Consider the following 16,661-nt stretch of genomic DNA (forward strand, 5'->3'; position numbering starts at 1 on the left):
CAGACTTTGGCGTCGCCACGATATCCCGACTCAGCACAACGGCGCACTGATCAAGCTTGCATCTTTGACAGAAGAGACCACTTTGACACGCTCCAGCCAAACTGCGGATTGCAGCGTGTCTCCTGCCGACTGGATCGCTGCAGGATATCCAGCCTTCCAACGTCCCCCGACCAGGATGATGACACGCTCCGGGACATTAGACGCTGGTCTGTGAGCACATCACTCCGTCCCCTTCTCTGCACTTCCCTGCTTGTGCGTTGGCTCAGTCTCTGCAGAGCCTTTGCAGCTGCTTCCTCTCCACACAGCTTCACCAACCTCACCCGATGCGGCACATTCTACCTTGCCTGCTGCGGGCGGGCATCGAGATGCAGCGCTTGCGGCTCGGAAGCGTAGGATGGGGGAAGAAACGGCTGTCGTATACAGGCATGCTAGTTGAGACACGTCCCGAGTGGCAGGAAACATAAATCTTCTGCGGACAAGGAACGGCCCTTGAGCGTGCGCCTGAGGTTGCTCGAGACTCGTGCCAAGCCGGAGCACCGCCTGCGCCTATGCGTGCATACCGCGGACGCCAGTCGCGATCTTGCAAGTTGAGCTGCTTCCAGTCGGACCAAGAATCACAAGTCATAGACTGCGATTGACGAAGACATGCAGCACAAAGACCAGGTTGAGGCGGCGTTGAAGAGCAGAGCATTGCCTTCCTGGGATTGGGTGTTTCGGCTGGCCTTGCTTGAAGAACTCTGCCCGCAACGGCCACGCGAACGACAACTCCAGACCCTTCGCCTTGCGATATCTACATCTTCAAAAACGGGTTTGGCTGGACACCGCATGTCTCACAAAATGCCCGCCAGTCGCCGGCCGCTCAAATCTTCACGGATCAATGGGTGCACAGCACCAGCCCTCTGAGAGTGGCAGCAGGTATTTCCTGGATCATTAATCATTATTCCTTGGCTGAAAATCAAGGACTATGCTGTATGCGATATGATGCTATCTAGTTGTGGTTGCATCGGGCACGACCTCGTTCATGCCTTGAGACTTGCGCGGCGCTCAGTCTCTGCCTCCGGATCCGCAAATTCGTACAGCGGCTCAAAAGGCGCGACATCGCGGCGCATGACTTTCTTGTTGAAGTACCATGGCAACTTCTCCGCGTAGTACTTGGAGTGCTGCCGATTGCCAACATTGAACACATTGTCCAATTCTTCGAGGGTGAGATTCTTCGTCTCGGGGAGGAAGAAGTATGAGAAAACCCACCCGAACACGTTCCATCCAGCGTACCAGCAGAAAGCTCCCGTAGGCGTGAAGGCATCGCGCAAAGCTGGCCAGGTAAACGAAATGATGAAGTTGAAGCCCTGGTAGAGAGAGTCAGCACCTTCTTTACACTTCTGAAGCTAACGTGTCTTACCCAGGTAGTAGCTGTGGCGAACGACATCCCCACATCACGGATGTACAGAGGAAACGCTTCCGCGCTGTATGTAAAAGGCACCGGGCCCATACCAGGGCTGTAGAACACCATAAAAAGGTAGATGGACGCCGCGATGCTACCCAACTTGCCGGGACCCGTAATGAAGCCATCGACGGCAGCTGGAGAAGTGCTCGGCGTCTCCGGGATCAGGAAGGAGAAACCACACCAGAAAAGGCAGATAGCCATCAGTGGGAATGTGGTCAGCAAAAGATTCCGCCGACCGAAAGTGTCAATCTTCGAAGGCGTCAGTAATCACGTGGTGTTTATGGAACCGGGTTCGGCTTACAGTGTAGACCGCAGGGATGGCGAACAGCCAATTGACGATACCAGTTCCGAGGGACACGAGCAATGCGTTAGGCTCAGAAAACCCTCCATCGACGAAGATCTGGGTAGAGTAGTATGCGATAACCTAGTCATGTAAGTAAGTGGTACGACATCACAAATTTCGGCATGGTCGACTTACATTGACACCACAGAACTGTTGCATGAACACTGTTCGAAGATTAGCGGTTGATGGTCGCCATGCTGATTTCGATGCACTTACTGACGAAGAACGAGCTCTGTGCAGCACGTCGGTTACGTCGGACGAAGAAGAACTCTTTCCACAAGCTCTTGCCCTCTCGCTCGCCAGCCTCAACTTCGAGCAGCTTGTACGCATAGTACATGTCTCGCGCAGCCTGAATATCGTGCGATCGCAAGCGCTGCAAAGCAAGGAAAGCCTTGTCGAACTTGCCCTTCTCCATATACCAGCGAGGCGATTCTGGGCACAGATAGACCTGTATCATGACAATGAGCGGTGGAATCGAAGTGGAAGCCAGCATCCATCGCCATTGCGTATCTTCTCCCAGAAAGTCGACGTTTTGGAATGCGACAGATGCGACGAAACCCAGCATGATACCGAATGCGGTCCACATTTGCCACATCATGGTAAGCGCACCACGAATGTTCTTTGGAGCCGACTCAGCGGCGTAGACTGGTGTCGTGCTGGACTTGGCTCCGACGGCGAAGCCAAGCGCGAAACGAGCAATGAGGAGATTCCACCAGGTGTCCGCGGCAGCCATCCAGATTCCGGAAGCGAACGAGATGAAGCAAGAAATGAAGATCGTACCACGTCGTCCGAAGAACTTGTTGAGAGGTGCGTTGGTCCAGCAGCCGATCAGAGCGGAGCAGAGGTATGGCGCTCCGTTCAAAAGTCCACGCCTCCAGACCTCTTCCTCTCCAATGTTGAATGTTCGGAAGTAGAACTGTTGTGCTCCATTCACGGCAGTCTGGTCCATTCCTTGCACGATAGCAGAGCCGGCACAGAGCACGACGAGGAAGTACAACATGAATGGCTGGCGCCATTTGTGGTCGTTCTCCTCTTGCAGCCAGCTCTTTTCTTCGTCCGACAGAGCTGAGATCCGCTGGAAACCAGTTTCCGGTGAGCGCTGAGATACGCGCGCCAAAAGTCCGCCTTTGCGGAACGCTTCTCGATGGGCTTCCAACCCACGAGCATCGACGAACGCATCTACATCCTCGATGACGGCTGCCTCAGTCATGCCCGAGAGCGGGTTGCGAAGCTTCGCAGCCACGCTTGCCTGTCGTGGCGGGCCATCGTTGATCTCTTCATTATATTCCTTGCCTCCACTGGAAGAAGATGCCTTCGAAGGAGCCCGCCTCTTCTCAATATCGAGCTGCTCTCCGCCTGGAGCGTTGTAGTTAGGAGCCGCCATGTTTTGTCCACGGAAACGGTGTCAAAGTGGAGCACACAGCCCAGAGATAGAGAAAGCAGATCAAAACAAAAACAGAACAGGGAAGAGCACGCAGCAGTATACTTAACACAACTGTGGAGAGATGTCTACTACTACCCTACTCTCCCCATGGGCACGCCGAATCCTACTCAACGTAGATGGCGCATTCCCTCGCGTGCCCACCGCACGTCCTGTGCGTACAGCAAGCATGAGTTCGCGTGCCCAGAGGGCGTTGGCAGACGTATGCCAGGTCTTGTAGAAGACATGTCCAAGAAGTCTTGGTAGAGTTGTTGCGCGGAGAGAGGCTTGGGGCAGCGTCTTGATATTGGTCCGATGACGCAAAAAGAACGAACTTTGGGCTTGGCGATTGGAGTGTTCCCGAACTGCAGGCCATAGAGTGCTGTTGTTGTTGTGGGGAACCAACTTTGCCAATGTTCTTGAGAGTTTCACCACGTGCGGGCGCATGTTCGGAGACATGTTCAGATCGTTGATGAGGCGGTTGCTGACTGCTTGATGTTGTTTTTGAAGGAATGCAAAGCGCCAAGAGGGGACTTCGATGCGGCTGATGTGGCGTCGCGGCGATGTCTTGTGTGTGGAGGCTTTTTCGGCTCTTGGGCCGAATTGGCGGCCTCTGTTCTTTCTACTGCTGCAGCGAAATCTCGTTTGGTTGGGAAAGTGGTCAGGCAGAATTGAGGATTCTGACAAGACGGACGGTGTTCTTGGCTGAGCGGGATGGTTCGTCGCATCAACCCACACGGCCACGAGGTTGCATTTGACCCGCAATTTTTATGCTGGGGCCCGTGGGAAAGGTGCCCTTGATGCACATGGCGTAGCATGTGAGAGAGGTCTATGGTGAGCTTGCTTGGCGGCAAAGGTGACTTGAAAGCGTACGGAGTTACTGGACTGGACTTTCTGGACATGGACCTGGACAGCTGAAAAAGTCTGAAGAAAGGCAACAACATGGATTCGCTACAGACATAATCATGCTCTGCTGCAGATGAATAGTCGAAAAAGTTGAATGCTTCCACTCTTCGGCGGCAGTGAAGGCGGCTAGCGCTCAGCGTTCCAGGTATGGTGCCTTCAAGCAGGCCTCGAGTCCGGAGCGAGAAGCGCAAGGGCGCTGTTGCCTATATCGACATCGTCGAGCCGAGCAGAGCCGGAGACCATCGAAAAGGGGATGAAAGATCACACTCAGTGTGAGGCCGCCATCACTCTCAGAAGTCTGCAGAACTGGTAGAATTTCCGATCTGCATGTTCAGCACCTGCGAGAGGCTGCTAATCTCAGAAGCATTCATTCATCTAAGGTCATTGCTACAAAGTACCGCAATGTGTTCCACTATCTCATCCAGATCATGAGGTACCTCTTTTGCAAGCGCTGAGTCTGAACTGCCGGCCAATCCACATATCCTGATGGCGCGACGATATCGGTGAGGCAGGTTGTGAGATACTTTACCATACCAGGTATTAAAGTGATCTCTAAGATCCTGCAAGCACGGCTGACTGCCGCTTTGGTACGCTTGGGAGTCATGGTCGAGGTACAATTCCAGGAGAACGATGCCTAGCATGAGAAGAATCACCTGAGAAGAAGCTGACACTGCGCTATAGCAGAGTGTCAGCGTTGTGGCGCCAATAAATAATCCTGCCGCTTACCTGAGAGGCATTGCATGGGTGAACAATTCTCTTTTGAGATAAACGGGATAAGCAGGCGATCTGTCGAACGCCTGACCAGGACTGATGAGAACTCCGAAATCATCTTTGCCGCACCAGCTATCAAGAAATGGAGTGCCGAAGAGGGTCCTAACGTAGCTTGCTATGGTCAAAGCCAGCTGCAGCCGCCGCTCGAGGACGACATCTCTGCCTATCAAAGCTGCGACACTTTCAAGATCTGGCTTGCTGTCTTGGAGAGCATACTGCTTCCCAACCCGAGTCTCGTACGGCCCGCTGAGGCAGTTTTGAGCAGTAAGATCCAAGTGCATCTCCAGGCAAGGCACAGTTCTAGTGCTCGAAGATATCAATGGTTGTAAGTCGTGCACGGATGGAGGGACTGCCCCATTCCTATCAAGCTGCTGTTGTGTTTCGGCGTCCGAGACGTGGAAAATGGCTCGCTGCCAGCTGACGCTATTTCGCAAGGCAACATGATATCTGTTCAATTCAGTCAGCAGCTGCCCCGATGGTACTTCCTAAGTTCTGGCTTTGTACCTCCTGCTGGTCACTTCATCACAAGGTGCCGACCATGACGAAGAAAGACCTAACGCCACGGGAAGTGGCAGACCGTTTCGAAAAGTTCGAGTCGTTCGATCCAGGCAATGGTATATGGCTTCAATGTGGCTCTTGGTGCGTATTGACTGCGCGGAGCTGCATAACATATTGGCCTGTCTGATTCGTCCCTGCAACCCAGCGTGATGTATCAGCCTGTTTCGCAGCTCGTCAATCCGGCGACCCAGACTTTCAAGCGATTTGTCGATCTGTTCTCTGCGAACAATAAAGCGAAGCCCTGCGAAAAGACTCTGTAGGCCATTTTGCTGGAGCGGGGCGTTCTTCAGAGCCTGTAAAAGATCCTCACTCGTCCGCTAATACGATCAGCCGCACACACGGTGATGCAAGAACACGTACTGACCAGATTCTTCATAGATGCAAGGCCAAGCCATGCAACGATATGCTTCAGCTCCTCGTAGTAGTCCTGCAATAGTGCCTGGCAGTCCACCCAGAGGTCTCCATACTTTCGGGTGAGTTCGCTCAACATCACTGCGTGCTCATCATCATGCCAATCCTGTCTCAAGAAATGGTACAATGTCTCCGGCTCAAGGGAGAAACCCTTGCTACCAAGCAGTAAATCACTCAGCAAGGTCTCGAGATCGCTTTTGCGAGATGCCAGCAGGCGCCGGTAGTGATCCACTTTCATCTTCCATCGCCTGGCTGTTGAAGCATGTTCACCGGCCTTGATACAGGCCTCCAGAATCCCAATACAAAGCGGGATAGCACTGACCACAACCCCAGCTACCTCCATGTTTTCTCTCTGATGGAGGTATGGAACACGGTGCCCGCGGTGAAGTTGCTCAGCTCAGCCTTGCCGGAGGCTGCAGAGAGGCCCCTCTTCTGTGGAAGCTCTTTGCATGAAAACGCCAGCACATCATGCACGCGTGCCTCAATTCGTTACCACTGTGCAGTAGTGTTATAGTTCTACACCCCTCGACCCGCACTTTTCGTATGATCAAGAGCAAGCTTTGGGGAGCTTTTTATCTTTGAACGGACCGTAGCAGTACACTCCAACACTCATGGCTGATCCAAAGTCTCGTGCGGAGCTGTGTTTAAGCTCTTTTACAACAATAGTTGAGCAGCTTGACGTTTATCCTGCCGTTGGTTCTTGGCTGAGGACCACAAGAAACTCATGGATGAATCAAAGGATGAGGCTCAAGCTATGGATCTCGGATATGAATTCACTCGAGATAGACCTGGTACAGGAGCAACAGCCTTGTGAGCAAGCATTTACTGCAGCAGGAATTCCTTTCATGATCAATGACCTGGAACTGATTCTGGTAGAAGGCGAGTAGTTTACGCAAATTTGCCGTTGAGTCTCGCTGATCTATGCAGTCCTCGGCGTTGTGAACGGAGAGCGTCCACCATTAGAAGAGCAACCACCAGTCAGTTCCGATGTACTGGAGCAACTGTTTTTTGAGGACGAAGCAGAATTTTACGAGATTCCTGAACGCCTGAAAGCCGTCGAATATTTGATCGATCACCTCTTTCGAGCCTCAAACGCGCTATTCGATCGTATCTCGATCCTTCAGAGCGCAAGGGCAACTCGTTCCCTGAAGCCTCAGCGTGAAGACGAGGGCTCTATGCAACAAAGAGACCAGCATAAAGCTAGGGAACCTGTGCAGCGAAGAGCACAGCAAAAGATCGAAGACTCTGTGCGGCGAATATCCCAACATAGACTTGAAGAATCTGTGGCTCTCGCTCCGCTGCGACGACCCCAGCGTAACGTTGAAAGCTCCGGAAAGCAACACGACTACGCCGAGCCTTCGGCTGTATGGCAATGCCCTTTTGGTTTCCTGGGATGTAGCCAGATATTTGAGAATGTTGCACACTGGGACACGCATTGTCAGGCACACCTCCGGAACCAACTGCCTAGGCACGTGGAGTGTCCGTTCCTTCAGTGTGATTGGGAACACACGGGATCTTCTGGCCAGGATGCCTGGCGCTATCGGTGGGCTCACGTGGTTGCGCATCACAGCAGAGGTGGGCTTGTTGAGCCTCGAGCGTCCAGGTCCATGGTCCAACACCTCTATACTAGCAGGTTGATAGATAATGCTCAAGAGCAGGAGCTGAGAAGAATTGTAACGCCGGCACATAGAGCAATAGCGACACAGGCGGACACAATTTCGCCTTGTGACTTGCCTAGATGCGACAGACAGAGGGAAGGGGAATCGTTGAGCCCGTGGTTAGAAAGGCCGATGGGCATACGCAGAGGCCCAGTCATGGAACCGGACACGGACGCGGTTTCGCCCAGCACTTCACGCCGACGCGACAGGCACCCAGAAGAGGAGTCGTTGAGCCCAAGGTTGGACAATACTGAATGCTTCGTTAACGCTGAGACACCATTGCGCACTTCGCAGTTTGCACGGGAGTCGATCTGAACCGTTCTCTGTCTATTCTAAAATTTACCAGTCGTAGTTCTACGTATGTAGCGTGCCCGTCCGGGTCTCCGTCCTTACGTTGCTGGAAAGCATTTTATATTCTACAGCGCGATCCGGCAACAATTCTCTCGCCCAGCACATCAGTCATCGAGCAAGTTCCACATCATCTCAACTCAAACATTTGCTCCTCGATCTTCCTGTTGCGTGAATATTCGCGGACTGTCTCGATGGCTTCTCCATTCATCATGCCATGCACATAACACTCGCCGATGAGCTCGTAGGTGACTTTGCGCTCTGCTGTCGAGCCAAAGTACTGACGAGTTGGACAGTCCTCTGCCGGACATCTCTTCGCAGATGGTACGCCGTTGATGTATTTGCGAAGTATTACTGGAACGCTGCACCCATGCAGAATGCATATGAGATCGCCTCTTTTGGTTTTATCCGGTGCCAGTGCGATGCCTTCGCCGTTTCTCTTGTGCTCTGCGGCGAGCCTTGGTAGAGCTGACGAATCGTTCGAGCTGCTTCCCAACTTTTTCATTGTGACAAGTCGTCGATTCCACACAACGGCCTGGACTCGCTCCAGGAACTCGCGGACATCCGATGAGCATTCGAAGAATATACTGGATGTGCTGGAAGTGTTGAGGTGTCCACCACTGGTTCTCATATCGAAAGCATTCTTGCAAGCATTCTTCCAGTATACGTGAGCGGGAAGACCATTGGCAGTGAGGTTACCCACAAGTGTTCGCCAAAAGCGGTCAGGCGGTGAGGCTGAATGGTCTGTCCAGCCACCAGCTCGCATCCAGCTGACTGGGATAGCGCCCTCCGTTGCTGGTCTCTCCAGCTCGGCAACTTCGTCCAGCATGAAGCCTCTCACGAATAGGCTTTTGCCATCGTCCCCGCCCATACTCCAGGTCGAGGCGATGTGACCTTTGGAAGCATTGTAGGGCTTCGTCAATGTTTCCAAAGCGCCTGCCCTTCTCACCAATGGGTCTGCATGTATGCGCCTGCGCACGCCACTCTTGGTCGCTCCAAACGCGGTACCAGATAGCTGTGGTATCCATGTGGGCAGCTCGACGTTGGGCAGCTCAATATTGGGCGGCGCCCATGGGGTGCAGAGGATGTCGAGCGAGCGTGAATTTGTCAAGACCAGCGTAACGAAATCCTTGTACAGATCCAATACACTCCGATCGTAATCAATTGTGATACGACCCGATTTCAGAGCTTTCTTCAGCATGCTAACAGCAACAACCGTTTTATTATGTTCTCCAGACACGTCCGAGATGCTGAGTTTCATACGTTTGTGGGCTCGAACCTGTGGCGCAGGGCTCATACTCCCGCGATCGGGCGCTGGATTGACCCCGGTGCCAAGTTCGTTGTTCGAAGGGGGTTCCGGAGATCTCGAATCTCGTCCTGCGATAGCGGATCCGTCCTCAGAAAGGTGAAGGTGCTCGCCATTCAAGTGCACTTGTGGATAAGATCGTACTTCAGCAGCTTCTCGAGGTGGATCAGTTGACCTCTCCGAAGCATCGCTTTGTGACCGACCTCGCTTCGTGATAGATGACCCGAACACAATCTTGTCGAAACCCGGAGACGGGATACAAGATTGTTCATCTCTCTGAGTATCATCGAGATCTAGATCGGATCCAATAAGAGATGACGCGCGGGAACGCGAATTCAGATGTGGGGAAGTATTGATCTCGGTGGCTCTGCCGCCTGCATAGGCATGGGCATCCTTAGCAAGCGACAAAATAGCATAGATGATGTCGTGGGGCTTTGAGGCTTCAAAAGCTGTCATCGAGGAGACGAGAGTCTCCAGATCGCACAATTTACCATTTATGGAGCGGTCGGATCGTTTATGAAGGAGGGTATCGCGCCAATCAGCCAGCGTTATGGCTCCCAGATTACTGACGTCGCCAATGAAATCCGGGTGGTGCTGGTGGCTAGGCGATTCTCGGAATAACGCCCTCAGCTCTGGCTGCCGAGAGCGAAGGCGTGTGACGACTGATGCAAAGTCATCCCAGCATAGGTTCTTCGTTCCACAGTGGACTTCGGCCTCCTTGGCTAAAGCGATCTCCTGAATGATCCATCGCCTGCTGAACCAGGGTCGCCGCAGAAGTTTAAGCAAAGCGGCCCATCGCGTTGATGCACTGGGATCTTTAATCAGTCTATCGAATTGGTCGCCATCAAGACATTCGTGTATCAGTTCCATGGCTTTGGCGCTTTCATCTTCTTCTGCACCGAGCCAGACTCGTACACAGCTCGCGCCGTTATAGATGTGATTCATGAGCGGTAACTGTACACGCTTCTCTTCCATGTCTTGTTGGTTGATGCAGATGGCGTCGACCCAGAGATAGGTCACTGCACCCTCACTCCTCAGATGTCGCAGCGCGGTGTCAAGGTTCGGCCCAATATTAAGCTTGTAGATTTGGTCTTCTGCCACGATGATCGTGATCGCTTTGTCTCCATGTTGCGGGCCCCAATTGTATGACAGAGCATCGTAATCGCCGGGCTTTTCGAACTTGTTCTGTCTGTTGCGGAGGCTCCAGACGAGAAGATTACACTTGATGTCGTCCGCGTACGATCCTGGCAGCAGTCTGATGACTCGAAAGGCGTCGTTATGGTACGTTGAAGGTACGGAGCCGATGCGGTGCGCTTCGGAATCAAGGTTTGAGGGAGTTCGTTTCAGTGAGGCCTTGCTGTAGTCGTACTGAGGCGACATTTCCCGTTACCAATGCGCAGACACGACCGGTGAGCGGCCCAAGCATTGCTCTGAGATATGTACTTATGAGCATTTTGACCCGCAGCATCTTTGCAAACCTGAGCCGGACGCAAAGCAGCTCTATCGATTGACTAATGCACTTTCCGTGTTGTCGTCGTCACATGGAGGAGTGCTGCGCCCTCGCCTGTTATTGTCGTCATGCGTAAAGGGCGGCCGCAGGCGGTCAACATGAACGACGCTGGTATTGTGTAAGAATGTCGCCGCCGGCTAGGACGAACGTCATCAGCATGTACGAGCGGTGAGGAGAATTGGCATCTCCACGCGCCGTCAGGTCGCCATCGATTGTTGTGTCTGTCGTTACGCCATCGCGATTTGTTGTTCCTGGGCGACAGAGTTTCCACATCTCAGCCTTTCCACATCTCAGCCTTGTGGATGCCTAAAACTTGGCCTCTGCGCCACTCTCTGCAACTGTCTGTATGCCCGCATGACAGGCGCCACTTGCGCAAAACAGTTGAGGTAGCTATCTCAGCCTCCACAATATAGGATCGGGGCGTAGTGCGCTGGCACGCTCACAGGGGCCGCCCGCCAAGATGAATTGTGTTCATTCTGCGCACCGACGTCGACCTAAACGCAATGAGTAGGACGTCACAGAAAGATACGCTTCAGTATAATGCCTGACACAACACCAGTAAGCAGAAGCACTTGGTTCAAGGTCGATCTTGCACTAATTGATGAGTTAGCAGCCTGCCCATGGTCTCGCGGCCCTCAATAGCTGGGGTATCTCGCTGGACACCGCCGGGCTGGTCGCTTTAGCTGACCTGAGCAGCATCTTAAGAAGATGTGCTCTGACCGGGACCTCTTCGATACTCGATGCATTTGTGATCGCTCCTGGGCTCCATAGGCAGTATAAGGCCGGTGATTTCGGTATCAATCAAGGAGAAATTCCAGAGGCAGTAAGCTTGGACTCCGGGCATGTGTTCCACATACACAACCCAGCGACAGTCATGTTCTTCCAAGACATGAGTGAGACTGGTCAGCTGACAGAGTTCATTGTCGAACCTCTCAATCCACCTAAGCCAGGCTGGCAGGAGAAGCTGGTGAAGATATTCGATTTCCGAGAGGAGTCAATGATGTCCTTGATCTTCTATGCTCTTGCAGTCGTTCTGTCGTGGGCGACCATCCTAGCCACCGCCATCTTCGAGGACTGGTTCGCTTTCTGGGGTGTGCTGGCTCTGATCTTCGCACGAGCTCTCAATGTCTATACAATGCGTCGTAGAGCTCACTCGCCAGGAGCGGATGGGTGGTTCGGAAACAAGTACGAGCGCGGCAAGCGCGACATATTTGTGCTCCTCAGTCGAGATCGCTGGGTTCGTTTGAAAGGCAATGTGGAGGACATGAAGCGTGTCACTGCGGGAACCTGGCTAGACAAGCCACAGCCACACGAGAATTGGCTGGTCTCCCTTGCTACGCTCATCGTGTAAGTATGATATTCATCATGAACCTCAAAGTACCATACTGATCATTCACCAGCTTCGGAGATGCTGTTGTGATCAACAATGCGCAGAACGTGGGTAAGGTGCTGCTGATCTCTCTCCTGCTCATCACGGCGATTCTGCTTGCTCTGGTCAATGACAGGACATCTTGCTTGAAGATGCATGGGAGAGTGGTGAGAAGGGTTAGTGCTGTAGGCTATGAGTTTCGCCTGGACATGGTGAAGGCACTCAAGAGAGATGTGGGACAGCACGATTGGGCACAGAACTTGCGAATGTTGTCTGATGGGGACTTGGCCAGAATTCTGTAGGCCTGTGCTTCTTATTTGGTGTGATTGGTGGATCCTCCCGTTCCGCTGTCTCGCTCTCCGTCTGCACTGTCTGCATTTCCAAAGTCTCAACAGATACACAAGGCTCAGTGCCCGGCCCCGAATAATAAGATGGCTGGACTGACGTTCGACTCGCGATGTTTGTTTCTGCGGCCACTCGTAGCTGGCAGTGATACGCCCTGAGATGCTGAGGTCGCACGCCGTTCCCGGCCGGCCCTGTGGCTATGCAATCCCTCTTTCCCAGGCTTTTAATCTTCAGCTGCATCGCAGCAGCAACCACAGTTTTCCGATCACTCACATTTTCAACCCGGTACTGAGGGAAACAGTATGATGGAAAGCATAGGAAGTGTCATACGGCTGGTACAAGAGGTACTTGCTCCGCGCTCCAGCACACGCTGAACGAGGCACTGATCATGCCCAAGTTATGGCTACAACATAGCGACCTCGGCCTATATCTCGATGCAATCGGACTGCTAGCTCTCGCCGACTTGGAGGTTGTGGCAAGACAAACGGCACTGGCTGGAAACTCTTCCCTACTGGATGCGCTGCTTATCGCGCCAGGTTTACATCGTCAGCAACATGCGACCGAGCTCAATAAAGGCGAATACCCAGCTTGTGCTGCTATGACCACAGGATACGTTTTCCGCATAGAAAACCAAGCCACTGTTGCATATTTGCAGCGAGTCGGAAAACCTGGCCATCTAACAACACTAGAAGTCACAAGCTCGGGATCTGAAGAACGAGCACAACTACGTTTCGACTCATCTACGACCACTGCAATGCCTCTGGTATCCCTATTGCATTGGTCTGCCGCGGGCGCGACAATTGCTGTGCTCTCAGCTTTCGTTGTGTGCGGAGATGTCTGGGCGATTGCTGTCCTAAGTGGATTTATCTGTGCACGAATTTGTAACATTGCTGTGGTACGCCGGCGATGTCGACCAGGCTGGTTTGGCGCTCCAGAACCAGGCGTGAGAAGTGATCTCCTTATTTTATTGAGCCAAGATAAATGGATACGAATGCGTGGCTCTACAGACGACATAAAAGCAGTTACATCTGGAACATGGATGCAAGATGCTACTGCCTTGGAGGACCTGCTAAATTCGACTGCTACGGTACTCACTTACCTCGATGCTGGCCTTGTCATACATATGAAGCCCGCGAGCAAAGTGTTGTTGTTGGGCCTACTCTTGAGTACAGCTGGGCTACTTGGTCTCGCTAATAACTTTTCCGCGGAGCTGCAAATGCATGGCAGGCTAGTGAGCATCAAGAACGGCCCTAAAGCGTATCCGAGGCGACGCGTATTGGCAGATGAGCTTGTAGAAGAGACCGGCAAGAAACATTGGGCTATGAAACTTGGCTTGCTGCCGGCAGAGAAGGATGATCATGAGCCTCCCACCATCTAAGATCAGCTTCCAGATCGCTCATGCCGACTGAGTACGCGCCAGCTACAAGTCTGTGGCGCGGCCTTACATACCGAGTACAATATATCGTTGCACGACAGTTGACTCTTGCCTTATTGCCCTCCATTGATCGCTTGCTCAGCATTACATGTTCGTTGCTGAACGTCCTCAAGCCATATGCGCCCCCCGTCTGTTTGCAGCGTATGTTACGAAGCCTTCAATGTGGGGGTGATGCGCTACCGCATAGCATGCCAGCACCGAAGCACCCAGTTGGTAGCAGGGTTCTCATGAAATCACGGCACAAGGAACTTCGCACTTGTTGAGCAGGATCGCTGGTCGGAATTGCGGGTAGTCATGGGAGTCCAAGCACATGGACAAGTGTGGCCATGTCCACAGCATCGGTGGTCGCCGACCAGGTGATGCAGACTTATCCATAACAGAATAGCGAGCTGGCCACTCGTGCCAGTGTAATCCTGTGCCTTCCTTCCACAGCGCTTTTGGAGGACAACGATCTGAATGGAGGAAAGCGACCGCTTTTCCAACTTCATGTAGACTTCAGAGATACCGGACCAAATGTCTCATACCAGTGTGGTATCCGAGCCGGCAGATGGTGCCGAAAGAACCACTTCTTTATGGAGCAAGCAACGCGTGGATGGGTCCGGGATCAGCGCACGGCGAAGTTGCTGGGATGACGGAGTGCGTTCCACCAAACGCCTTGAGGCACTGCAGACACGTCAGAATGAACTCTCCGGCTTGGCTACAGGACTACTCCATGTGATTTAACCTTGTGTATGCATGCGTTGTTGTCAAGCAAAAGAGGAGATTGGAATGACAAAGCATTGCCAAGCCTCGGCTGGGACTTTCGTCAGTTTCCACGCCGATCCACTTTCCTCCTTTTCACCAACCTCGCCTACTGGTCACAAACCCTTCTGCTCGTCACAAGCGATAAAACAGTGGAGTTGACATGTCATATCTCGAGCAATCTTGCAACAACTCAAAAATTTGACGAGCTGCACTACGCGCAGAAGAGACTTACCGCCGCTTGGCCGCCCGCCGTTCGCACGTTTCTCCTACTGCATCCGGCAATCTGTGGAAACACCATCACCAAAGTTGCCTTAGCTCTGTGGACAAGCCTTCTTTTGACCAGCTTCGCGAGGGATCTTCCTTGCAGAGCACTGAAGAAGCGCTTCTGAGCGCTCAAATGACCCATCCCAATGGCTGGGGAGATGAACCACGCGAGCCTCTCAAGTATGCTCGTTGGAAAGTGGAAATCCCACCAGTGGGTGCGCGTTTCGCGTCACGCATAGATTGCAAGTCGAGAACATCCTACGTTCAGCCCTGTGGTGTGGAAACCGTTCTGTGAAAACATGCTCCCCTCTCGCATCTTCTATCAATTTCAGACGAACGCTTGTTCCTGCCCCAGTTTCTTTCTCGCACTTCTTAATTGTCTGGTGGAGGATCTGCCGTTCTCTTCATGCTGACGACTTTCGCATTGGACTTCGTGGATCTTATGACTTAGCTTCAGACCGACAAGAAGTCTTTAAAGCTTTTGGAGCGACCAACTGCCAGGATGGGCACCTTCATCTTCGAAGACCACGCGCCGAATGTGGCCGCGACAATCATCACACTTTTTGCGATATCGGCAATAGTGTTTCCGTTGCGCATTTACACCAGGATCAAGCACAACTCTTTTGGTTGGGATGACTGGACGATGTTGGCGGCAGCAGTACGTCTCTCGCTTCCTACGCCCTCCATCTGGTAATGCGAATTTGACTGACGTACATGAACACGTAGGTTCCGTACACTGCCTTGACTGTGTTCTGCCTTGGATCCTCTTTCCTAGGTGTTGGTGTGCACAAGGAGAAGCTCAACGACGCGCAGACCGAACGAGCGATGATGGTGAGAACTGCCTTGTCGCTTCAAAGCGCCAACGACTAACTGCTCACTCAGTGGTTCTTCTTCTTCGAAATCTTCTTCTGCCTGGCTATTATTCCAATCAAGCTCAGCATTTCACTCATGCTCATTCGTGTCGCTGGTCCGAAAACAAGATATACCTGGGCGCTATGGGCAATGTCAGCATGCTTCGTGCTCATGAACGCAATCTCGTTTTTCTACATCATCTTCAGATGTAAGCCAGTCAGCTACGCCTGGAATACGAATATCCCTGGAGGAACCTGCTTGCCTAGCCAGGACCTTGCGGATATCTACTATGCTGACACCGCCGTGAATATCGTCACAGACTGGTTCTGCGCGCTAATGTGAGTAGAAAACAATCAGAGGTTTTGCCATCTTTTGCTAATGCTGAGCAGACCACTTCCATTGCTGTGGAACCTCAAACTCAACAGAAATGCAAAGGTTTCGGTCGGGTTTCTACTCTCGCTCGGAGTTCTGGCCTCTCTATCTGCCTGCATTCGACTCAAATATACTGTCAACCTCAACAACAGTCACGATTACCTCTACAGCGTCGCCGATGTCATGATTTGGGGTTACGCGGAGAACGGTGTTGGCTTCATTGTAGGATGCATATCCACGCTTCGGCCTCTATTCCGGAAGATGTTTCAGCTTGGCGGCAGCGATTCGAGCGTGGGAAATCTAGGCGGGCCGAGCGGAGAGCTGTACAATAGAGATGGCCTGGCGTACAACCGCGATCCTAGCGCTTTCGGCGGCCGCGAAAGAGGAGATATGAAGACCGATGTGACAACCAGCCAACTGGGGAGAAAGCTCTCTGGTGATTCTGGCTCCACGAGCGAGGAATACATCTTGCAGGATATCACGGGCGTCGACAGGCGGCATGATGTGCGTGGCATTCAAGTGCAGCGCAGTGTACATCAGACAATAAATTGAACAGATGCGACAACGCCAACAACATGCCCTGCACACGACATGATCTTCGCATG

At 52.6% G+C, this 16,661-nt stretch overlaps 5 protein-coding genes across 5 annotated transcripts; 3 read left to right on the forward strand and 2 right to left on the reverse strand.

Moving 5' to 3' along the window:
- Positions 1-1,019: 1,019 nt before the first annotated feature.
- On the reverse strand, positions 1,020-3,171 carry CKM354_000215000 (uncharacterized protein; the record flags this gene model as incomplete). The annotated part of the gene is made up of 5 exons (XM_044797298.1): positions 1,020-1,346; positions 1,400-1,693; positions 1,746-1,868; positions 1,923-1,951; positions 2,004-3,171. The coding sequence occupies 5 exons, from the start codon at positions 3,169-3,171 to the stop codon at positions 1,020-1,022; spliced, it is 1,941 nt and encodes a 646-aa protein (XP_044653233.1).
- Positions 3,172-7,989: 4,818 nt separating this feature from the next.
- CKM354_000215100 (uncharacterized protein) lies at positions 7,990-10,545 on the reverse strand (the record flags this gene model as incomplete). Its single annotated transcript, XM_044797299.1, has 1 exon — positions 7,990-10,545. The coding sequence occupies one exon, from the start codon at positions 10,543-10,545 to the stop codon at positions 7,990-7,992; it is 2,556 nt and encodes an 851-aa protein (XP_044653234.1).
- Positions 10,546-11,215: 670 nt separating this feature from the next.
- CKM354_000215200 (uncharacterized protein) lies at positions 11,216-12,346 on the forward strand (the record flags this gene model as incomplete). Its single annotated transcript, XM_044797300.1, has 3 exons — positions 11,216-11,233; positions 11,286-12,022; positions 12,076-12,346. 3 exons carry the CDS (start codon positions 11,216-11,218, stop codon positions 12,344-12,346), a joined length of 1,026 nt encoding a protein of 341 aa, XP_044653235.1.
- A 431-nt stretch (positions 12,347-12,777) lies between these two features.
- On the forward strand, positions 12,778-13,767 carry CKM354_000215300 (uncharacterized protein; the record flags this gene model as incomplete). Its single annotated transcript, XM_044797301.1, has 1 exon — positions 12,778-13,767. The coding sequence occupies one exon, from the start codon at positions 12,778-12,780 to the stop codon at positions 13,765-13,767; it is 990 nt and encodes a 329-aa protein (XP_044653236.1).
- Positions 13,768-15,334: 1,567 nt separating this feature from the next.
- CKM354_000215400 (uncharacterized protein) lies at positions 15,335-16,608 on the forward strand (the record flags this gene model as incomplete). The annotated part of the gene is made up of 4 exons (XM_044797302.1): positions 15,335-15,490; positions 15,559-15,663; positions 15,715-16,022; positions 16,074-16,608. The coding sequence occupies 4 exons, from the start codon at positions 15,335-15,337 to the stop codon at positions 16,606-16,608; spliced, it is 1,104 nt and encodes a 367-aa protein (XP_044653237.1).
- Between the last annotated feature and the right edge of the window lie 53 nt (positions 16,609-16,661).

This window comes from Cercospora kikuchii (genome assembly GCF_019650295.1).
Source record: "Cercospora kikuchii DNA, contig_00001, whole genome shotgun sequence".
Classification (NCBI taxonomy): domain Eukaryota; kingdom Fungi; phylum Ascomycota; class Dothideomycetes; order Mycosphaerellales; family Mycosphaerellaceae; genus Cercospora; species Cercospora kikuchii.